The 24,638-nt window shown below is 42.1% G+C and overlaps 1 protein-coding gene and 1 long non-coding RNA gene across 3 annotated transcripts; one reads left to right on the forward strand and one right to left on the reverse strand.

Moving 5' to 3' along the window:
• Window positions 1–268: 268 nt before the first annotated feature.
• Window positions 269–12,798, forward strand: LOC131509414 (uncharacterized). Its single transcript, XR_009260482.1, has 2 exons — window positions 269–4,441; window positions 10,369–12,798. It is a non-coding gene; the product is annotated as an uncharacterized LOC131509414 (long non-coding RNA).
• GATAD1 (GATA zinc finger domain containing 1) lies at window positions 11,667–22,068 on the reverse strand. 2 transcript variants are annotated; one of them, XM_058725110.1, is made up of 5 exons: window positions 21,678–22,068; window positions 20,770–20,895; window positions 19,064–19,123; window positions 15,392–15,575; window positions 11,667–13,060 (listed from the first exon to the last, which is right to left on the reverse strand). In XM_058725110.1, the coding sequence occupies exons 1-5, from the start codon at window positions 21,927–21,929 to the stop codon at window positions 12,870–12,872; spliced, it is 813 nt and encodes a 270-aa protein (XP_058581093.1). In that variant the 5' UTR covers window positions 21,930–22,068; the 3' UTR covers window positions 11,667–12,869. The 2 variants fall into 2 exon arrangements, with proteins under 2 accessions (XP_058581093.1, XP_058581094.1); XM_058725111.1 differs by having other exon boundaries at window positions 15,370–15,575.
• Between the last annotated feature and the right edge of the window lie 2,570 nt (window positions 22,069–24,638).

Raw genomic sequence — 24,638 nt, forward strand, 5'->3', positions numbered from 1 at the left:
TTGCCTGTGTGTTTCTGTCCATTGAGCATCTGACTCTGGACTTCACCTCAGGTCATGATCTCACGGTTTGTGAGATCAAGCCCCATATTGGGCTCTGCACTGGTGGTGTAGAGCCATTTAAAAAACATTTAAAAAAGAAAGAGAGAAAGAAAGAGCAAAGGATAATGTACAGGCAGCAACTATTGCCCTTTCTACAATTAATCATGAGGTCATGGTTGGTAATTTTGATTTCTTTCTTTTTTTTTTTTTTTAAGGCTTATTTATTTTTGACAGGGAGAGAGAGACAGTGCATGAGTGGGGGAGGGGCAGAGAGAGGGAGACACAGAGTCCAAAGCAGCCTCTAGCCTCCGAGCTGTCAGCACAGAGCCCGATGCGGGGCTTGAACTCACGGACTGCGAGATCATGACCTGAGCTGAAGTTGGACACTCAACCGACTGAGCCACCCAGGTGCCCCTAGTATTTTTGATTTCTGTCTTCAGTTACTTATTCCATGTTTCTTTGAGTTCAGCCAGAACATCAGTGGATTAGTCTTTTAGTAGGTGGAAAGGTCTAAACCTTCATTGCCATCTGAGCTACTGGTGGTCTGTTTATTATCACAGAAATCTTCCATTAACTCCTACTATATGTAGTATTACCACAGGGTTCCATCCATACTTCTCCCATCCTTTATCATGCAGCAGCAAGACTGTTCACTCAGCCAACACTCTAACCCTCCCCACACCTTCCAAACCACTGGAATCATCACTGTGTTCCTCTTGTATTTCTCCTTTGCTCACTTCTCAATCAGCAAAGCCCAGAATCACAGGGAATGGAGGCAGAGATTTGGGGTCACTGAGGTATTAACAGAGGAGTGCTATCCCCCTTCCTCTTTAGTTCCCAGACCCTTGCTTATATAGAGGCCGTGGTCATGAATTCACAGCATGTAACAACTGTACTGTATTTATTCCAACCTCACAAATCGCGGTCTCCTTGGAAGGCCAGCTGATTCAGGGTGCTGGGTGTTTATGTTGAATATAGTGAATTCTGCTGGCATAGCCTACCATCTTCCTCTTCAATGTGAAGAAAATTTTGTGATCAGAAAGCAAGTGTCCAATGGGATAACTTAACAACATAAAAACATGTGAGTGAGTCCTTGAAAGATGGTATTGGCAGAAATTTGGAGGACAAAGCAAACCCAATTCCAGAATGTGCCCCTCCAGGGAGGACAAATTGCTGCTTCTTCCCCTCTGCTCATTCTAAGAAATCGGACCATACTTTTCCCGCAGACCTCCTCACTGCCAGTGCTCTAGTCCTGCTCTTACAAATCTCTGATCTCCAGGTTATTAGCCACAGACTATGGATTAGCATGGATTTTTATATCAGTCATCTCTACCTCCTGCCACAATGGAAGAGACGTGTTGCTCCAGAATTCTGCTGCCTTGGAGGGTTTTCTGTGTCCACTGGTCATCAGGGCTAGTATAGTGACAGTGCCTTCACTTAGACGGGTAGGTCACAATGGAGTTCTGGGTCTCCGGGAATTAACATTAGCACAGGCCCAGTGTCTCTGATAATCTCCAGAATGTCTGGTTATTTCTCAGGATACCTGGACAATGGTCTGGTGAGTGGCTTCAGGTCCTTTGGGGAAAACTTGGAGGAAGCAAGATCCATAGCAAGTACTTATGATGTTATTTCAGGGCCCTTTCCCTAGACACCTGGCTTCCTCTTTCTTTGACCTAGACCTGAGACTGGGTCAGGTGCCATGACTATGTTGTGACGACTCCAATCAGACCTTTGTTTATTAAGTGGAAGATTTTTAAATTCTAAAAATCAAATAGGATCTTTGACCATCTATTTTGGTCTTCAGGACCCCACAATTAGTTGGGCAGCACCAAAGAACCCTGCGGGTCAGACCCTTGTAATAAATGCACTGTCTTCTGGTTATGGTAGCCACATCCACCTGGCTTCACACATTGCAGCTACCTGGTCTCTGCTATCCCAGGATCCACTCATCCCCACTGAAACCAGAAAGCCCATTTGTACTGCAATGTCTCCCTATCAATTGCATCTCCCACCAGTTGTCACAGTTTCTACGGACAGAGTCACTCAACAATCTTTCCAGCACTCTCTCCCTTGCCTTCCTGTGCTCCTTGGCAAGTGAATTACTGAGTCACATGATTTCCATTACAGCCACACATGGCTATGTGACATAGTTCTAGATAGCACAAGGAAGTAGAAATCCCTGGGACAGGCTTTCTTCCTGAAATGAGGGCACAACGTTTAGAGATGCAGCAACCGTCTTCAAACATGAAGGTGAGAACCATGGGTGACTGAGGCAGTGCAAGAACACAAGGAGCCTGTTTCCCTGAGAGCACCACTGAGGTGACCTACTAGCCCTAGATGTCCTATGCCCAGATTTTTTTATATGCTAGAGACAGATAAACCTCTTGATTACTTCTCTGAGTAGGGTACCTATTACAACCAAGATCAATCCTAACAAATACACCAGTGTATTTCTAAGGCCTTGTTGAGGGAGTATTTTCTGACACCCTCTCTATCTTGGGGGACATGGTTGGGTAGTGGTAAGTTGGTGAGTTAGACATGATTCATTCACTCAACATGTCTATCTCACAGTCTTTGAATTTCTTCTTTTATGTTACACAAAGGTATTTCAGCCATCTCAGTGAGGTAGGAGGGCTAAAAGGACTCCACTTATTTTTATTTATTACTTTTTCAAAGAAAGTTTTGGTTTATCATTTATTTGAGAGAAAGAGCATGTGCGCACATGAGCAGGAGAGAGGGGAAAACGGAAACAAACAGGCTCCACACTCAGCACAGAGCCCTACTCGGGGCTCTATCCCATGACCATGAGATCATGACCTGAGCCAAAATCAAGTCAGAGGCTTAACTGAGCTACCCAGGTGGGTAGCTACCCAGGTGGGACCCCTAAAGGGTTCCATTTTATAAAGGCTCCATCCCTGCTGTTTTTCTGCTAGGCCTCATTTACTTGTATTCCATATTTTGCCTCTGAAGAAGCCCAGGCAGCCATGTTCTCACTTCAAGGAGGAAGCAAGAAAGTCAATCCTTTCCTGAGTTTTGTCCTAGGGCCCCAAACACCTGATGACATCTAAGAAGATCCAGATCCCAAACATGTTCTAAGACATTAGCTTCAAACAAATCTTAGGTTACACTGGCATCAAAACCCCTTACCTTCGGTAATTTATGGAATAACACCTGTAGTTCACCTGACACGCACCTTTGGTCAGATCCTACCCTGGATTCCCCCGGGGGAACATGTACCCTAGATTCCTCCCTTCCAGTACAAACCCCTAACCCCAAGTGACAGACATTCTTTCCTTTCTGAGTCTCCCAGACCTCCATCTGCTACTCTCTACCTGTCACACCACTCAATAAACTCTGTTTTCACTTTCTCTGGCTCACGTTTGATTTCTATCCTGCACAAAGCCAAGGACCCTCCTCTGGGTCCTTGGACCTGGCTTACCCGCATCATATTTTGATGACATGAAGGAACCCTTAGAGGAACAACGGTACCCCAAACTACATCTGTGTAGTACAATTTGACCTCCTCACCATGCTGGGGTACTGGTATGTTCCTCCTCTGGGAAACAGAGTTGGAAAGTACAGGGTTACTTCCTATCTCTGTACTTTTTCTGTGAACTGGACTGTTCTCTGGGAAGAAGGAAATGTGGAAAAACATGTCTGGGGACCTGTTCTCACTCTCTCCTCTCCTGGTGCACCTCCGGGGATCCCAAGACAGCAGAATCTCATGGTGGTGCACCAGGGCTCACTGGTGCATTTCCCCGGGCTAGTAACTCAGATGACCACAGGAGGTTCCTCCTGCTCTCTGTGTGCTCTGCTGGCTCCAAGTTTTACTTTCACCACAAACTCTCTCCACTCTGGCTTCTGGACAATTTCAAGGTTGTTGGTTGGCATAAGAGACTGAGTCACTAGCTCTGAAGAAATGGGACTCTTGCTTCTTTTCCCCAAAGGGAACAGTCCTATAGGGAACTCTCTCTCATGGCAACTAATTTCTGGCTCGGCCAGGAATGCACATGGAAGGATTGATCATCCAGTGCTGTGATACACCCCTACAGCAGTTTTAGACTGCTGCTTGGGAGAAACCAAGACACATCAAAGAGGAAGATCAGTTCCTTGGTGACTATCTGAGAAGTTGTCCCCGTAAGTAGCCCATTCCACCCACCACTTTGTTCCCCTAGAATAGACTCCTAACTGTCTCTTTACTTTTTTGTCCACTGTCAGGTGACTGTGTCATTGCAGCTCTGGTACATCAAGATTGAATTGAGGCAATTCCGGGACAGTAGAACTGCCTTAAAGATTGTTGGACAATCCTGTTGTTGGACCAAAGGATGGTCCTGCCGCCCCAGTTGTGCTGGGTTATTGGATGATGGTAGAGGAGACACATGGCGGGCTGGAAATGTGGCAGGTATGAAGGAGTGGGATTTACACCCAAGCTGGTTTTCTGTCTTTTGTAGACCACACCCTCCTACTCACAGTGCCAGACCTTATCATGCTGCTGTGTCTGCTGTGTCACAGGCTCAGTGGCATCGCTGGGCATGTCCAGAGATGTCTACTTCCTCCCTTCTATCTTCTTCTTCCCACTTACCTTTGAGCTGTTTGCTTCACTATTGTTTACAAGCACATTGGAAACTATCCCATTTATAGGATTTGGTTTGTCTGTATTACTATCGTCACATTGATGAATGGCATAATTCCTCGTCCCTCAGAACCTCTCTCTCTCTCTTCTGTTTCTAGGAAACCCTGTGACTTTCATCCACCTCACTCAGCTGGGACCACCAAGGCCAGGAACTCTTTACCTTAGCTCTCTGGCATTCCTGACAATACTTTCCTAGAATCTTATCCTCCCTCTGTACCCAACCTGATTTTTGCTTAATGCAACACAACTGTTTGACTTCTGTTGTGCATTTGGATCCTTTTGTTGTATTTGCCTGGAAGGACAACATCCAGACCTGTCCTTTGTCTATTTCTGCCTCAAGTGCCATTTAAAACATCTGTTTTGCCAGATTCCCTATTCTGGGCTAGCAAGTCAAATTTCCTCTCCCCATTTATATTATACACTTAATTTCAGGATAATTATCTAGCAAACTCCATCTAAAACCTTAGCAGAGTGAACTGCTGTTGCTTTCCTCTTGTGCCTGGAAAGATAAAGGCAGGAAAACAAAGTGCAGAATCTGGGTCTTATGTGACTGAGGTAAACCATAGTGTCACGGAAGAATCCCCACATGCAGGTCCTAAATGGGGGCTGCTATGAACATCCCAAGGATGCACTAGGGTGCATCCTAGAGAATTGGGCACAATTTAAATTGGGTAATTTAAAGAGAAACAAATTAATATTGCACTGTAATGAAACTTGGCTTCAATATCAACTGCATGTCGCTGTCCAGGTTTCCTAGCACAACTTGCCGAAGAGACTGTCTTTATTCCATTGGATATTCTTTCCTGCTTTGTCAAAGATTAGTTGGCCATACGCTTGTGGGTCCATTTCTGGGTTCTCTATTCTGTTCCATTGATCTGAGTGTCTGTTTTTGTCCCAGTAAGTACTGTCTGGATGATTACAGCTTTATAATACACCTTGAAGTCCAGGATTATTGATGCCTCCTGCTTTGGTTTTCTTTTTCAAGATTGCTTTGGCTATTTGGGTCTTTTTTGGTTCCATACAAATTTTAGGATTGTTTGTTCTAGGTCTGTGAAGAGTGCTGGTGTTATTTTGATAGGTGTTGCATGGAATATGTAGATTGCTTTGGGTAGTATTGACATTTTAACCATATTTGTTCTTCCTATCCAGGAGCATGGAATATTTTTCCTTTTTTTGTGTGTCTTCTTCTATTTCTTTCATAAGCTTTCTACAGTTTTCAGTGTATGGGTTTTTCACCTCTTTGGTTAGATTTATTCCTAGGTATTTTATGGGTTTTGGTGCAACTGTAAATGGGATCGATTCCTTGATTTCTCTTTCTGTTGCTTCATTATTGGTGTATAGGAATGTGACCGATTGCTGTGCACTATTTTATATCCTGTAATATTGCTGAATTCATGGATCAGTTCTAGAAGTTTGTTTGTTTGTGTGTTTGTTTGTTTTGATGGAATCTTTTGGGTTTTCCACATAGAGTATCATGTCATCTGCGAAGAGTGAAAGTTTGACCTCCTCCTGGCCAATTTGGATGCCTTTTATTGCTTTGTGCTGTCTGATTACTGAGGCTAAGACTTCCAACACTGTGTTGAATAACAGTGGTGACAGTGGACAGCCCTATCTTGTTCCTGACTTTAGGGGGAAAGCTCTCAGTTTCTCCCCATTGAGGATGATATTAGCGGCAGGTCGTTCATATATGGCTTTTCTGATCTCGAGGTATGCTCCTTCTATCCCTACTTTCCTGAGGGTTTTTATCAAGAAAGGATGCTGTATTTTGTCAAATGCGTTCTCTGCATCCATGGAGAGGATCATGTGGTTCTTGTCCTTTCTTTTATTGATGTGAAGAATCACACTGATTGTGTTGCAGATATTGAACCAGCCCTGCATCCCAGGTATCAATCCCACTTTGTCATAGTGCATAATTTTTTTAATGTATTGTTGGATCCAGTTGGCTAATACTTTGTTGAGGACTTTTTGCCTCCATGTTCATTAGGGAAATTGGTCTATAGTTCTCCTTCTTAGTGGGGTCTTTGGTTTTGGAATCAAGGTAATGCTGGCTTCATAGAAAGAGTTTAGAAGTTTTCCTTCCATTTCTATTTTTGGGAACAGCTTCAAGAGAATAGGTGTTAACTCTTGCTTAAATGTTTGGTAGAATTCCCCCGGAGAGCCATCTGGCCCTGGACTCTTGGTTTTTGGCAGGCTTTTGATTACTAATTCGATTTCCTTACTGGTTATGGGCCTGTTCAAATTTTCTACTTCTTCCTGTTTCAGTTTTGGTAGTTTATATGTTTCTAGGAATTTGTCCATTTCTTCCAGATTGCCCATTTTATTGGCATATAATTGCTCATAATATTCTCTTATTATTGTTTTTATTTCTGCTGTGTTGGAGGTGATCTCTCCTCTTTCATTCTTGATTTTATTTGTTTGGGTCCTTTCCTTTTTCCGTTTGATCAGACCGGCCAGGGGTTTATCAATTTTGTTAATTCTGTCAAAGAACCAGCTTCTGGTTTCATTGATCTGTTCTACTGGGTTTTTTTGGGTTCGATAGCATGGATTTCTGCCCTAATCTTTATTATTTCCTGTCTTCTGCTGGTTTGGGGTTTTATCTTGCTGATCTTTTTCCAGCTCCTTAAGGTGTAAGGTTAGGCTGTGTATCAGAGACCTTCCTTACCTCTTTAGGAAGGTCTGGATTGCTATATACTTCCCTCCTATGACTGCCTTTGCTGTGTCCTGGAGGTTGTGGGCTGTGGTGTTATCATTTTCATTGGCTTCCATGTACTTTTTAACTTCCTCTTTAACTTCTTGTTTAGCCCACTCATTCTTCAGTAGGATGTTCTTTCGTCTCCAAGTATTTGTTATCTTTCCAAGTTTTTTCTGGTTGTTGATTACGAGTTTCATGGTGTTGTGGTCTGAAAATATGCATGGTATGATCTCGACTTTTTTGTACTTGTTGAGGGCTGATTTGTGTCCCAGTATGTGATATATTCTGGAGGACGTTCCATGTGCACTGAAGAAGAATGTATATTCCACTGCTTTAGGATGAAATGTTTTGACTATCTCTGTTAAGTCCATCGGGTCCAGTGTGTCATTCAAAGCCATTGTTTCCTTGTTGATTTTGTGTTTAGATGATCTGTCCATTGTTGTCAGTGGGGTGTTGAAGTCCCCTACTATTATGGTATTGTTATCAATGAGTTTCTTTATGTTTGTGGCTAATTGATTTATCTATTTGGGTGCTCTCACATTTGGAGCATACATGTTTACAATTGTCAGGTCTTCTTGGTGGGTAGACCCCTTAATTATGATATAATGCCATTCTTCATCTCTTGTTACAGTCTTTATTTTAAAGTCTAGATTGTCTGTTATAAGTATGGCTACTCTGGCTTTCTTTTGGCGACCGTTAGCATGATAGAGGGTTCTCCATCCCCTTACTTTCAGTCTGAAGGTGTCGTTAGGTCTAAAGTGGGTCTCTTGTAAATAGCACATATAGATGGATCTCGTTTTCTTATCCATTCTGTTACCCTATGTCTTTTGATTGGAGCATTTAGTCCTTTGACGTTTAGAGTGAGTACTGAAAGATATGAATTTATTGCCATTATGTTTCTTGTAGAGTTGGAGTGTCTGGTGGTGTTCTCTGGTCCTTTCTAGGACCTTTGTAGTTTTTGGTCTCTCTCTCTCTCTCTCTCTCTTTTCTCTTTGACTTTTATCCCCTCAGAAACTCCCCCTAAAAATTTCTTGCAGGGCTGATTTAGTGGTCCCAAGCTCCTTTAATATTTGTTTGTATGGGAAACTTTTAATCTCTCCCTCCATTTTGAATGACAGCCTACTGGATAAAGAATTCTTGGCTGCATATTTTTCAGATTCAGCACATTGAATATATCCTGCCACTCCTTTCTGGCCTGCCAAGTTTCTGTGGCTAGGTCTGCTGCAAACCTACCTGATCTGTCTTCCCTTGTAGGTTAAGGACTTTTTTCCCCTTGCTGCTTTCATGATCCTTTCCTTGCCTGAGTATTTTGTGAATTTGACTATAATATGCCTTGCTGATGGTCGGTTTTTGTTGAATCTTACGGGAGTCCTCTGTGCTTCCTGGATTTTGATGTCTGTGTCTTTCCCCAGCTAAGGAAAGTTTTCTGCTGTGATTTGCTCACATAATGCTTCCACCCCTTTTTCCCCTCTCTTAATCTTCTGGGACCCCCCTATGATTCTGATGTTGTTCCTTTTTAATAAGTCACTGATTTCTCTAATACTTATTTGTGCTCTTTTGCCTTAGTCTCCCTCTTTTTTTCTGCTTCATTATTCTCCAGAAATTTGTCCTCTGTATCACTGATTCGCTGTTCTGCCTCATCCATCCATGCTGCTGTGGCATCCACTCGAGATTGCAGCTCAGTTGTGGCATTTTTTATTTCATCTTGACTAGCTTTTCCTTCTTTATCTCTGCGGCAAGGGATTCTAATCTATTTTCGACCCCAGCTGGTATTCTTAGCATCATAATTCTAAATTCTGGTTCAGACTTCTTGCTTGTATCTGTGTTGAGTAAGTCCCTGGCTGTCGTTTCTTCCTGCTCTTGCTTTTGGGGTGAATTCCTTCGTTTCATCATTTTGAAGGAAGAAAAGAAATTAATAAGGTAAAAAAATTAAAATTAAAAAATTTAAAATAACACACACACACACACACGCACACACACACACAAATCAAATAAATGATGCCAGATCCTAGGTGTGTTTTGGTCTGGGTGTTTAAAGGAGCTTGATAGATTAGAGAAAAAGTGGAAAAAATAAAAGGAAAATGTTTGAAAATTTGAGAAAATACAATGAAATAGAATAAAATGAAATGATGGAAGTAAAATAGAATTTGAAATATTTACAAAGAATTAAACAATATAGTAGAAAAAATAAAAATATTTTTAATAAAAATTGAACATAAAAATAATTTTTTTCTCTTTCTGTATTCATGAAAAAGAAATGAAAAAGAAAAAAAGAAAATTAATAGATGGACCAGCAAACGGACTGAAATTCGTGAAATTACATTGTTTTCCCATTGAAGTCAAGTTATTAGGCACTTTATATTCTGGACACTAACCAGGCGGAGAGACATGTGGTGTTCCTGAAGAGCAAGGTTGGCCCAATTTGGGGGCTTAGTGCAATGGCTCCGTTCCCCACTAGATGGCGCTGCTTAGCTTACTGGGGTGGATTGTTGTGGTGCTTGTAGGTGTGTAAGCACATGTGCAGGGAGGGGTGGAAATGGTGTCACCCAGCTACCCAGTGTCTAGTATTGTAACTCTGCTCTCCCCAACCAGCAATCGCGTACCCATCCTTTGTCTTTGGCTTCCATCCACTCCCTGCTTTTACAGTCTGTGACCAAGCCATCAGGTTGCCAGGTGGCATCTCCCTCCTGAGTTTTATCTCAATTGGGGCTGTTTTTCCTGCCCCTTGCTTCTGAGGGATGGAAGCTTTGACCTGTTCTGACCCTCTGGGGGAGGGTCTCACTGAGCAAGGCTGAGTGCCGGCCACACCCAGGAATGTTTGCAGGACCATGCTGTTGCCAATGGCCAGAGACTGCAGTTGGGTGGCAGCCTGACCCAATACAAGTTCATGGGATCGTGTAGCAGCAGTGTTTCATGGATTATGGAAAATCACAACACACATCTGGCACCAGGCTTAACCCTTAACAATCTTGTTCCAGCATCAGCAAATATGGTTGTTTTCCAGGGTCCACTGGGGCCTTTGCCTGTGGGGGGAGCCACACAGTCTCTACCAAACAACCTCCCTGCAGTGGAATCGCCTCTCCCCATGTGGCTCAAGGACCCCTGTATTCACTCTGCTCCTGGGGATTTGCCCTTCTCGCCAGAGCACTGTCAGGTATTGACTTGTGGTGTTTCAGACTCTGTGCTACCCCTGTTTATAGAGTCTTAATGGAATTTAAACGCTCTCCTTTCTCCCCTTTTAGTTCAGTCCTTGTGGCTGTTTTCACTTTTCCACTTTCTCTCCAGTTGCTTTTGGTGTTGGGGTGGGGGGGGGGCTTTCCCATACTATCGCCCATCTTTGTCCTCTCTTTGCAAGCAAAAACAGCTCCCTGCCCTCCATGGTTTCTCTCTCCTGTTCACCTCTCTGCGCCTCGTACCTGCTGAGTTCTGTGGTTCGGGTTGTGTAGATTGTTGTGCTAATACTCCAATCAGTTTTCTAGGTGTGCAGGATGGTTTAGCATTGATCTGGCTGTATTTCATGGCTAAGAGACACACACAAAAAAACCTTCCATGCTGTTCTGCTGTCTTGGCTCCTCCCCTTGGTTTTTAATTTTTCTTTAAGTTTATTTTATTTTTTTGACAGAGAGTATGTGCACATGGGAGGGGCAGAGAGAGAAGGAGAGAGAGAATTCCAAGCAGGATCCTCACTGTCAGCACGGAGCCTGACTTGGGGTATGATCCCACACACTGAGAGATCATAACCTGAGCCAAAATCAAGAGCTGGATGCTCAATTGACTGAGTCATCCAGGCACCCTGGTTTTAATTTTGTATACACATTTTACTGACAGATAGAAATTTAAAAATTTTGGGGGGTACCTGGCTAGCTCAGTCTGTAAAGTCTGTTGAGGAAGAAAGTGAAAGTTCAATCTTTATTTTAAAAGATACTACACAAGTATTTACCAATTTATAAACACATGGTATTTATTGTTTTTTCAATATTTTCTAACTTTATTAATTAATTTTTAAAAGATTTTAAGGAATCTCTACACCCAACATGAGGCTTGAACTTACAACCCCAGGACCAAGAGTACCATGCTCCCCTGACTGAACCAGCCAGGCCACCCCATTATTTTTACATTTTAATAAGTATCTTACATTAAGTATTTCTTTTCCCAAGTAGCCATTCTTTGAAATTTTCCTAAAATCAAGTATATGTTGATCAATCTGTTGCTCCAAATTAAGAGTATAACCTTGGTGTTTTCTATTTATACCATTAGAAAGCCCCACATTTAAATGTTTAAATGAAATAAATCCAAAGTGAATACAATATGAAAAATACATTTTAATCCAAAAGTTTGAATATTGGCACTTAGCTATTTACAATAGTATTTACAACAAATTTTACTGTAACTTTTGTAGAGATAACTATGTACATAGAGCTATCTACAGTTGCTTGCTTCTAACATACAAACCATCACTGTGTAGAAAAATGTGAACAGGTAAAACTGCTACAACTCAAAATCACTACGATTAAATAAGATTCTGACAAATTTTCCTGGAGTTGAAAAATGCTGGTTAAGTCACAACAGAATTGGAGGCACGAGTGTATGGTCCCCACTTCTTCCCATTTTCACATTGTTGTCCCCTTACTTAGCTGGCCTGCATTTGAAGTAAAACTTACACCTGAATTCTGGACAATTTCATAGAAAACAGGGCTTCTAAGTCTAAGACTTTGTTTTAGGCCTGTTACTATGACTCTATAGCAGATGGTAGACTTTTTGAAGATATTAAATGCTTATGGCCCATTAATCATTTTTATGACTGCCAAAAGGTTGTTCTAATGGTAGTCAAGAAACTACCAAGTGGGATGCCTGAACACTAGGTGTCTCCTATGTGCTTTTCATGAAGTTCAGTCTGCTCTACAAAATTTTATTGTTTGATTGGAAACCTTAGTTTGAGAAAGGGAGGTAAAAACAATGAAGAATGAGCAGCTCTGTTAAGATCAACAAAATAATTCTGAATCTGTTTGCTGCAGAATAAAGTTTTAAAAAGCCCAGGCTAATACAATCATCCATCTATCAGTTTCTTTAAGGTTTAAGTAGCCAAGAGTGTACCTAGCATTTTCTAGATGAGAAAATAAAGCTTGTGTAACTTTGTGATAGATACAGTTGGTCATAGCTATATTTTATTTGATTAAGTCCTTAGTCAGAAATCTAAACCTTAATTACCGTTTTGTTCTTGTAGAAAACTACAATCCATTTAGAGAAATACAATCCATGGAGAAAAACAGATACCACCTGTTCCTAATGGTCTCCCTGGAAATTATAGCCTTTGCCTGTAATTTAATTCCTTGTTATCCCTTTTCACTTTCCAAGTGACTAGTAATAAATAAGCTACTGGTTACTGGGTAGTAGGGAAAAACTTCTTAGTCTTCTTTCCATCTAGGAATTTCATGAAAGAAATATGTGGCAAGTCTTAGAGTACTATGAATCCAAGATAACTGGAAGTAAGTTTTACTTTCTAAACTACAAATGGTTGGCAACCGTTTCCTTAATAGTGATTGCAGGAGTAGGTCCAACATGAGTCCATATATAGCCCTTCTCTGGTCTGGTTGGAACCGTGGGAAATGGTGATGAACGTGACTTGAAATATTCAGAAGGTGCGTGACACACAAATTCCAAGTATTCCATCTTCCTTGGAAGATCCTCCTCTGGTCCTAAAAGGCGGTCAGTGGAAAGATTAAATATCTTTCGAACATATATGTCATTTTCACAAAGGGTTAAAATTCCTAAATGGTAGGGCAAACCACTCTGGTGACCTGACATTAGTCCTTGACACATGTATTACTCTGAAGTCACTCTCCACTACTTTTTCTACTTTACCTGTTTAACTCCCCCAAACAGTGACTCAATATAGGAAGGACTCTAAAAATATTAGCACACCAGTGTTTATTATCATGTGCCCATACTGTTCTAAGTACTACACATACACGGATACTTTGAGTCCTCACAACTTTGCTTGGAGGAAGGCACTATTATTATTCCTGTTCTATGTATCAGGAAAATGAGGCAAGAGAGATTAAGGAACTTGCTCAGGGCCACACAACTAGTAAGTGCTTGGCTATGAACCCAGACAGTCTGGCGCCAGCACCTGTGTTCTGAATCTCTATGCCATACTTCCCACTCTAGTATCTGAGGATTAGAGGAGGAGGTGGGAGAGGAGCCCCAGCGGTGATTCTTCACATCACCGCCTCTGCTGAGAACCCAGTCCTAGAAGTCAGGGAGATGAAAGTCCACTCTTCTATGTACCTACAAGCAGAAGACTTAGAACTGATTGTGTATCAAGCTTCACCCATAGGTGAGAATAACAGCAGTGCTTATTTGTCCCTGAGTTCCCTCTGGAAAAAACGAAAAACCCTTCATATGAAAAGTAATGCAAGTTCACTGCAGAAAGGTTGAAAATATGGGGTAATTTAAAAACTCTGAACACGTTTTAAACTGTATTAATCAGCAACTTCTTCCTGCAAGTCTATGAGAAACATTTATACCACTTCTTTTGTCAGCTTTGAAATGCATAAAAGTACAGTGGCTGCCATTCCAACTGTACACAATGACATCATAAACGTCTAGGATGAATATGTGTGACATGTGGAGGGATACGTAATGAAAATTTGTTAAGATGCCAGAAATAATAGGGACAGTTGCTTTTCAAATTATTTTTAATTAGATTTTTATAAGTCAATATGCCTAAATAAGCCTAACTCCTGAGCAATAAATTCTTTTAATAGAGTTTAACCTGGGTCGCTCAGAAAAATCTTATCCACATCACTTGTTAGTAGGTATGTATTGCCCTAACTCAAAAACTGATAGCACTCAAACCCCAACTATATAAAGTATCTTTCATATTTTCTATAAAGTTCTTTCCTTTTTAACATTTAATGATGCTTATGTTTCTTTGCCATGGACTAAGTTATAGTCCCACAAATTCATATGTTGAGGTCCTAACCCCTGAAGTGATGGTGTTTAGAGATGGGGCCTTTAGGGAGATAATTAAGGTTAAATGAGGTCATAGGTGGAAATGCAAGCTGGTGCAGCCACTCTGGAAAACAGTATGGAGGTTCCTCAAAAAACTAAAAATAGAACTACCCTATGACCCAGCAATTGCACTACTAGGCATTTATCCACGGGATACAGGTGTGCTGTCTCAAAGGGACACACGCACCCCAATGTTTATGGCAGCACTATCAACAACAGCCAAAGTTTGGAAAAAGCCCAAATGTCCATCGATGGATGAATGGATAAAGAAGATGTGGTGTATATATATACAATGGAATATTACTCGGCAATTAAAAAGAATGAAATCTTGCCATTTGCAACTACATGGATGGAGTTGGGAGGTATTATGCTAAGTGAAATTAGTCAGAGAAAGACAAAAATCATATGACTTAACTCATATGAGGACTTTAAGAGACAAAACAAATGACCATGAGAGAAGGGAAGCAAAAATAATATAAAAACAGGGAGGGGGACAAAACAGAAGAAACTCTTCAATATGGAGAAAAAACTGAGGGTTACTGGAGGGGTTGTGGGAGGGGGGATGGGTTTAATGGGTAAGGGGCACTAAAGAGTCTACTCCTGAAATCATTGTTGTACTATATGCTAACTAATTTGAATGTAAATTTTAAAAAATTAAAAAAAAAAAAACAAGTTAATAAAAAAAAAAATGAGGTCATAGGGTAGAGCCCTAATTTGCTAGGACTGATGTTCTTCTAAGGAGAGGAAGAGACACTAGGAGTGTGCACACACAGAGGAAAGGCCATTTGAGGTCTTAGGGAGAAGGTGGTGCCTACAAGCCAGGAAGAAAGCTCTTATCAGAAAGTGATCTTGACAGCACCTTGATCTTCAACTTCTGGCCTCCAGCATTGTGAGAAAACAGGTTTTGTGTTTATGGCACTCAGCCTGTGCTATTTTGTTGTGGCAGCCTGAGCAGACTAATACATTCCTTTATGTAATAGTGGAGACTTACCTGTGCCACTTGTCATACTCACCGATGATGTAGGATGCAGGATCAAACTGGCCCCGGGGGCTAGAGAGGGTGGGAATGAGCCACGTCAGTGCGGCACTCTTCTCGCAATACTGGTCCTGGATGAAGCCCCTGATCTGAGCATAGTAGGGCTTTCCATCTTGTTCATCAATCACAGAAACAACGTCTCCAATTTGGTAATAGACTCCCTGGGGGAGACAGAAGATAACCCCATATTTGAAGTGAAAATAAAAACCACAGCTATGAACTGAAACCTCCTTAACATGAAATAAACAGTTTGCAAAGTGGTCAGTAAAACACCTTTGAGAGGGTCTAATATGCATCAACATTTATACTGTTGATGCCAATCCTGAAGTTTTTCACTCCTGAATGAAAATTACACACACATGAAACTTGCATCTGGAGGAAACATTTATTATTTATAATGACACTTTGATTTCATATCAGAATTTTCATATCAGATTTTCATATCAGACTTGCTGAAGGCTACATAAGGCAGAGAACGCAGCTGGGGCTCCTTTATCAGCTCAGTGGTCCTTCTCTGTCCTGTACTGAAAAGCATTGCTTCCTGGATGAGAATATGCTCTACACATCTCCCTCATTGGCGTCCATAAAGAAAACGGACATGACAAATTCAAACCCAAAGAAATGACAGAAACTCTTCTGATTATAGTCAGTCTTCAGGATAGGTCTTTTCCCATTCACTTTGATATCCTCCCACAAGACAATTACCTGTATGTCTTTTTTTAATGTATTTTTAATTTATATTTATTTTTTTAATGTTTATCTTTGCGGGGGGGTGCAGAGAGAATGGGAGACACAGAATCAGAAGCAGTCTCCAGATTCTGAGCTGTCTGCACAGAGCCTGACGCTCCAACTCACAGACTGTGAGATCATGACTTGAGTCAAAGTTGGATGCTTAACCGACTGAGCCACCCAGGTGCCGCTCAAGGCCTCATGTCTTATCCCCACTCTACTTCACAGCCAACTAACTAATCTGTACATGTCCTGTGTCTAGCCCTCCCTATGACTCTGTCTGCTATCTGTTGTTATGTTTTCTCCCCTAGGTCTTGAAAAGGAAATAATCTCTCCTTCCAACACCTATAATGGCTGATCCAAATGATACTCAGCACTTCCTTAGGTACGTGTGGTTCTCAGCTGGTGAAGGAATCCTTGACTTGCAGGAACCAAGTGTGATTTATCACCGCTTCACTCAAAATAGGGCCTTGGCAGCCGGTAAAGCCATTAAAGATATTGTGCGTCTCAACCCTAAAAATAATTCTGAAGAAATACTTGCAGTGAGTGAACTGTGACAGGAGTTTCTCCAGGTGGATACTTCTTCATTCATGTGTCTAAGGCTGACTGCTGTATGTAGATCACTATGGACAGGTAGGGTTAATGGGGGCTACCATCTGCTACTTCCTAGTTCACATCCATCATCATCTGGTCCTTGTAGACACTACTCAAAGCTCTTTGTCATATAAATACTTTACACTTATGGTTTACTTTGTCTACACATAGAATCATTATTCCCAAATTACCAATGATTAGTTTGTTTTTTCACACATAAAAAAACAGGACCTTGCTTATCATAGGCACTCAAATATATGCTTAATGAATATTAACTCAAAATATATAATCATGTGAAAACAGAACTGCAAGGCAAAGACAATATCTTGGTGAAAGATTCCAATGGCAAGCAGTACCTGGCACATGGTAAGTGTTTATTAACATGTGTTGTGTATGTACCTACATAGAGCAATGGACGTGACTAAGGTACTTGATCTAAAGAGTCCCTTCATTTGCAGGGAGGTTTCAGGGTTTTTGGCAGACAAGAAAGAAGGTCAACACAATATACTGAAGAACACTGGATTAGGAGTAAGCAGAGTGGTTCATGGAGCTCTTTTGCCACAGGAAGGCCATTTAACCATCTGGGGTCTTGGCTGCCCATACTCTTGGCCATCAGACCCAGTGGTTCCCACTCAGCTCCCCCTAGCATGCCTGATCTGGACTCCAGTTCAACAGATGGCAGTGACCTTTTAACTCTCCTGCCCTGGCGCTGACCACAGTGGCACTGCAGCGATGGCCTCTGCAGTACTGGGTATGATATCTGCAGCATTACCCGAATATCTTGTTGCACTTTGTCCTTATTGTTTAACAAATGTGGATGGTAGACAGCAATAAGAAATCCTGATACTTGTGATAACAGGTCCCACACGCCATTGCCTTTTTGTCAGTTGAGACATGCGTGGAAATCACTAGTACACTAAATCCTTAGCCAAACCAGTTGCTTTTTTTTTTTTTAAGTTTATTTATTTAAGTAAACTCCACATCCAGTGTGGAAATCCCCAAGATCAAGAGCCACATGCTCTTCTGACTGAGCCAGCCAGGTGCCCCCCAAACCAGCTGCTTCTGGACTCAATCTGTAAACTGTATGTTCAGCTGTGAGAGTGATACACAAATTTGAAAACATGATGGATATCAATTTCTACTCTTCATTGAGTGCTTACTCTGCTAAGTGCTTAACATACATGATCTTGCTTGACCCACTGAGGTAGCTGCTATTTACAATCCCTATTTTATAGATGAAGAAACACAAGAGAGGTTGTCACACAGCCACTTGCCAGTGCAGCCAGGAGCCGAGCTCGCTCCATGACTTGTTGACTATTTTATCTTTGACAAGTTCATTAATTTCTCTGTGCCTCACTATTTTCATCCATAAAGTGGGAATAACAGCAGCACTTCATGGAGGGGATTGAATGAAGTAAAGCATGTGACATGCTCATCTTGGTGGCTGATGCATAGCAAGCACATGCTAAACTTCAGCTATTTTATTCTTAACAATGATGAAAGGCTGGAAATACAGGACAGATGTTTGCCTGTGTATACAGACTGTTAGTCTAGGCTAACAAAAAAAAAAAGGTACACAGTATAACACTTGAGTTTCTCAGCGTTTGGTCCACTTCAGTCAGGTATGAAGCACTAATTTGTGTCACTGCCCCCCAAAAGATAATTCAGACCCCAAAACATCAACAATATTTAATGGCTGCTGCCTGTGCCAGGCCTGCAGGTTTTTGGGGCTCTTTTCTATGTTGCAACTGCTTTCCTAAGGCTTCTGGTTAAAAAATAACAATAGGTCATGTCTCTCCGGAGTAGCAGATGTCTGTGGGCTTTGGATCCCAGGAAACCTGACTTCCTCACTCTTGTATCAAAACATTTTGGACTCTTTCACCATGGACTTGTAGTAGATGTTAATCACCACCACTATCCTTATTCCTCTCACTTCTCCTTAAAGGCATTTTAGAATCCCTGTGCCTCCTCTACCCACCAGATATCAGGTCTATACAATCTCTACTAGTCCAAGCCCCTACTCTGCTTCTCACACAGTGACTGTCACAGTGACTAGGATGGTTCACTCTTTCATGACTCCACACTATACGTTAGCATTTTGAGATACTTAAAATAGTTAAAAATAACACGTTTCAATAAGCAACTACCCCTCAGCTCTGGATGAGATGTCTTATACCAGCCACCTATGAGGGAAAATAGTTTAGAAAAGAACAAGAAATAATCACATACCGTACAGAGGAGCAGAGACCTTTGGACTAACCCAACATTTGGCAGCATATCACACAACAGGTCCAAATCTTCCCTCAGTGACCCTACAGGTGCTTACCTTGTAGAAGATCGATTCTGCAGTGATTATAGTGGAAACAGACTCAGGAGCTTTGATGGGCTAGGAAAAAAAACAAAAGCAAACATATTAGCACATTCATAGTGTATTATTATATGTGTGTAGTGTGTATAGACATTTTCCCAGCCATCTATGAGAATTCTGTAACTTCAGAAATCCTAAATCTATTTATTGACAAGGAGTGCAATAAAAAGACAAACGATTTTCTGAATGTAGTGGTAAGGCAGTTTGAATATTTCCACGGCTATTTCTGCTACCAGCAGCTTAAAAATTGCTGAGAACCAAAGCGCAAGCTTCTGATTATGCTGCTTAGATCCACTGCATGCACTCTCAAAGCTTTATTACATATTAACATTCTAGTTATAAAAATATCCTGGCTCCGATGGCCTGGGCATGATAGGAGTGGAAGTCATAAAAAATGTGTAGGTGAACACAAGGTGAAAAAGTGTCTCCTTTGAAGACATTTTCCATCTCAGCTTATCTGTGGAACTACTAGGATACTCATTGTCATCAGAAGTAATTTTCTAGCAAGGCTGAACTAAGGCTATATGAAGCTTCCTTGGGAGTTCTTAGTAAATTTGTCACCACCCAACCATTCCTGAAATCCCTTCTAAAGCTGCAGTATACGCTGTGTGCCACAACACAAAAACCAGGCCTCCCCAAATATGTCTTGGCATCATCCTTGAAGAAAGGGGTTGCTAGAGAAATTGATACTGAAATAACTGCAGGGCATATTCAGCCACACATGAGAGGAAAATATGTGTTTAAGTGACACAACTATAGTCAAATGCACATTTACTTAACATGCTTTGTCTAGTCAATAAATGCCTCATTTTAAGAAAACTAAATTATAAAAGTCTTAAGTAAATTAGGGGCAACTCTTCTTAATGGGAAAAGAATCTGCAATCTGCACAAGAATATACTGCAGGGCCCCTCTGTGTTTTACAAATGAATATGCCCAACTTCAGAAATGCCTTTGCAGGTAAGTGAAACATTCCTGTTCTGAAAGAACACCATACTAAGGTTGATTTTATTTTATTTTATTTTTTTCACCATACTAAGGTTTAAAAAAAGTAGTCTACATTTGTGTTTGACCATTTTCCCCTTGTGTTTACAAAAATCCTGAGTATTTAACTGCAAAAAAGGCACTTTCAACTACCCCCAGCACAAGTCTGTCAACCATATATTTTCTTACAGCAGCAGAAGAAAAGGTTAGCAAAATATTTGATTCATATTCATCAAACTGATCATCATAAGTCAGTAAGCTACATTTTCTGGGGCTGTAATAACAAACATGTAAATGAATAAGTTACGGTATTATTTACTTCAATCTTCAAAGAATAAAAAGAAATTTTTTTCTCCTAATATACCTGGTGATACCAAGAACCATAATCCCACCTCCTCCTTTGCACAGAGGACCCAGTAAAATGCATTTGAGGCTTAGGTTTCTTTTAGACTCATATTTTATATTTCCCAGTGGAAAAAATTAAAAGCTAAAAAAGAGAGAAAGGATATTATTAACTATAAACAGTAAGCCTCCTGCAACAGTGTTAACTTCCTTTCAGGTAGTGTAGACCACTCCCCAGAATACTGCAAGAGCGAAGTCCAAATGAGAAATGAAGGCAGTGACAGACACACTACACACACAATGCCATTACCGTAAAAGACACTGTCCACAATCATCTTACATTTTTTAATTTAAAAATATGTCTTCTCCCTTTTCCTTTGGTGGAAACTTTCTTTTCAGCAGCTGGAGCAGATTTGTATTTAGTGTTTCTCAGCCGAGCAGACCTCCTGTGAATTTCCTGCTTACTCTGTTATATGAACAATTAAAGAACAAAAAAGATAAAATTATAGAAAGACTGCTGTCCCGATACAACCATCTTACAATGACTCCAGACTACGCACTTTATGCTGATTTATAAAAATTAAGTAAAAATGTACCTTTTCCTTTTATGCTGGGTAATCACAGGAACTGGGCTAATTAGAACGCCCTGGGCAAGCATCTCCATAGCCTCCAAAAACGTGTGAACTACTTACAGAAGGGCAGGGGGGCAGGAGTGCGAGTAAGTCTAGGCCAAGGCAAGAACTATTCATTTGTTGACATTTATAGTAGTGAACAACCCTTAACGACTGAACTCTCCAGGGCGACGGTGGGTTAGGTATGGCACTTCCTACAATGGAATACTTATGCTGCCATTTAAAGCAATGACAATGATATTACTTAATATGACATAATGGTAAAATCACTTTAACAGAGAAAGGTCCAGTAGCGTGATCCTGTTTAGTGTCTGTGTATACGTGTGTGTATTGAGATGTCTGGTTACTCCTGCAACTGTTATTACAATGAGGGCGATTTCTGAAGGGTTTTTAATTTTCTTACTTTCTGTACACTTTCAATTTCTGAAAATAACAAAAGGTGCTTACGATGGGCCAAATCAACGAAGATCTTTTCGTGGTGGGAGGAGACGGCCCACTCTAGCAGGGTCCCACGGTCGGGGAAGGCCCCAGTGCGCGCCCCCTCCCCGCCCGGCCGGCCTCCGCCCACCTCAAGCCCAGTCGGCCTCCGCCTGCGGGAGGGGCCATTGGAGCTCACCTGCTTGCCGCCCCCGCCCCCGTTGCTCTGCGGAGGGGCAGCAGAGGTGCTAGCGAAGGTCGCTGCGCCGAAGCCGCCACCGCCGCTGCTGCCCCCCGTCCCGCCAGTCGCCCCTGTGCCGGCGCCCCCGCCGCCCGCGCCGCCCCGGCCCGTGCAGTGGTGGCAGAGGATCTCCCCTTGCGGGCCCTTCTTCCACATAGAGGACGACGTGGTCTTGCAGACGCTGCAGGTAGGCTTCAGGCCCAGTGGCATCGTGGCGGGCTCGGGCGGCCCCCGCGGGCGCAGCGACACGGGAATGGCGACCGCCGGCCCGGGCCGCCCGCTGGTCGGCCCGCCACTCCCAGCGACAGGAAGAGCGGCGCGGGCGCCGAGCTGTCCACGAAGGGACCAGAGCGCGGCCGCTGCCCCCTGGAGGCAGGAAGGCGGTTCCACCCGCTCTGCGCGGGACACCTACACCCGGAGGCTCTCAGCGCCAGGAGGTGGGCTCGGAGGTGGGACCCGGCCTGGGAAACTTCCGGCTATGGGCGGGGCCTGCGCGGCGCTGGCCTGCCCCCCATGACCGGAAGTGCCCCACCCGGGATTTCTGGAATTGGACCCTTGATCTCCTACTAGGGGAACTGATCTCCTACTAGGGCAGACTTTTGCAAACTTTTTGGCCTTAGGCATGGGACTGGCAGGTAAAATGCAGAATGCCAAATTAAATTTGAATTTCAGATAATATTTTGGTATGGGTGTATCCCATGCAGTATTTGTTTATCTGAAATTCAGATTTAACAGGGTGTGCTGTATTTTTATTTGCTAAATCTGGCACTCCTTTTTTTTTTTTTTTAATTTTTTTTTTAACGTTTATTTATTTTTGAGACAGAGAGAGACAGAGCATGAATGGGGGAGGGTCAGAGAGGGAGACACAGAATTGAAACAGGCTCCGGTCTCTGAGCTGTCAGCACAGGGGCCCGATGCGGGGCTCGAACTCACGGACCGCGAGATAGTGACCTGAGCCGAAGTCGGCGCTCAACCGACTGAGCCACCCAGGCGCCCCTAAATCTGGCACTCCTACTGAGGACCCCTTTACGGTCTTAAAAATTATAATTTAGAACCCCCTCTCCCCCCCGCCCCCCAATACTCTTGTTTACAGGAGTTACATCCATGGACATTTATGCATTAGGAGTTGAAATACATTTTATTTTATTTATTTTTATTTTTATTTTTTTATTTCTTTTTTCAATATATGAAATTTATTGTCAAATTGGTTTCCATACAACACCCAGTGCTCATCCCAAAAGGTGCCCTCCCCAATGCCCATCACCCAACCTCCTCTCCCTCCCACCCCCCATCAACCCTCAGTTTGTTCTCAGTTTTTAACAGTCTCTTATGCTTTGGCTCTCTTCCACTCTAACCTCTTTTTTTTTTTTTCTTCCCCTCCCCCATGGGTTTCTGTTAAGTTTCTCAGGATCCACATAAGAGTGAAAACATATGGTATCTGTCTTTCTCTGTATGGCTTATTTCACTTAGCATCACACTCTCCAGTTCCAACCACGTTGCTACAAAGGGCCATATTTCGTTCTTTCTCATTGCCATGTACTACTCCATTGTGTATATAAACCACAATTTCTTTATCCATTCATCCGTTGATGGACATTTAGGCTCTTTCCATAATTTGGCTATTGTTGAGAGTGCTGCTATAAACATTGGGGTACAAGTGCCCCTATGCATCAGTACTCCTGTATCCTTTGGGTAAATTCCTAGCAGTGCTATTGCTGGGTCATAGGGTAGGTCTATTTTTAATTTTCTGAGGAACCTCCACACTGTTTTCCAGAGTGGCTGCACCAATTTGCATTCCCACCAACAGTGCAAGAGGGTTCCCGTTTCTCCACATCCTCTCCAGCATCTAGAGTCTCCTGATTTGTTCATTTTGGCCACTCTGACTGGCGTGAGGTGATATCTGAGTGTGGTTTTGATTTGTATTTCCCTGATAAGGAGCGACGTTGAACATCTTTTCATGTGCCTGTTGGCCATCCGGATGTCTTCTTTAGAGAAGTGTCTATTCATGTTTTCTGCCCATTTCTTCACTGGGTTATTTGTTTTTCGGGTATGGAGTTTGGTGAGCTCTTTATCGATTTTAGATACTAGCCCTTTGTCCAATATGTCATTTGCAAATATCTTTTCCCATTCCGTTGGTTGCCTTTTAGTTTTCTTGGTTGTTTTCTTTGCTGTGCAGAAGCTTTTTATCTTCATAAGGTCCCAGTAATTCACTTTTGCTTTTAATTCCCTTGCCTTTGGGGATGTGTCGAGTAAGAGATTGCTACGGCTGAGGTCAGAGAGGTCTTTTCCTGCTTTCTCCTCTAGGGTTTTGATGGTTTCCTGTCTCACATTCAGGTCCTTTATCCATTTTGAGTTTATTTTTGTGAATGGTGTGAGAAAGTGGTCTAGTTTCAACCTTCTGTATGTTGCTGTCCAGTTCTCCCAGCACCATTTGTTAAAGAGACTGTCTTTTTTCCATCGGATGTTCTTTCCTGCTTTGTCAAAGATGAGTTGGCCATACATTTGTGGGTCTAGTTCTGGGGTTTCTATTCTATTCCATTGGTCTGTGTGTCAGTTTTTGTGCCAATACCATGCTGTCTTGATGACAGCTTTGTAGTAGAGGCTAAAGTCTGGGATCGTGATGCCTCCTGCTTTGGTCTTCTTCTTCAAAATTACTTTGGCTATTTGGGGCCTTTTGTGGTTCCATATGAATTTTAGGATTGCTTGTTCCAGTTTTGAGAAAAATGCTGGTGCAATTTTGATTGGGATTGCATTGAGTGTGTAGATAGCTTTGGGTAGTATTGACATTTTGACAATATTTATTCTTCCAATCCATGAGCATGGAATGTTTTTCCATTTCTTTATATCTTCTTAATTACCTTCATAAGCTTTCTATAGTTTTCAGCATACAGATCTGTTACATCTTTGGTTAGCTTTATT

The sequence above is a fragment of the Neofelis nebulosa genome, chromosome 4 (assembly GCF_028018385.1).
Source record: "Neofelis nebulosa isolate mNeoNeb1 chromosome 4, mNeoNeb1.pri, whole genome shotgun sequence".
Lineage (NCBI taxonomy): Eukaryota > Metazoa > Chordata > Mammalia > Carnivora > Felidae > Neofelis > Neofelis nebulosa.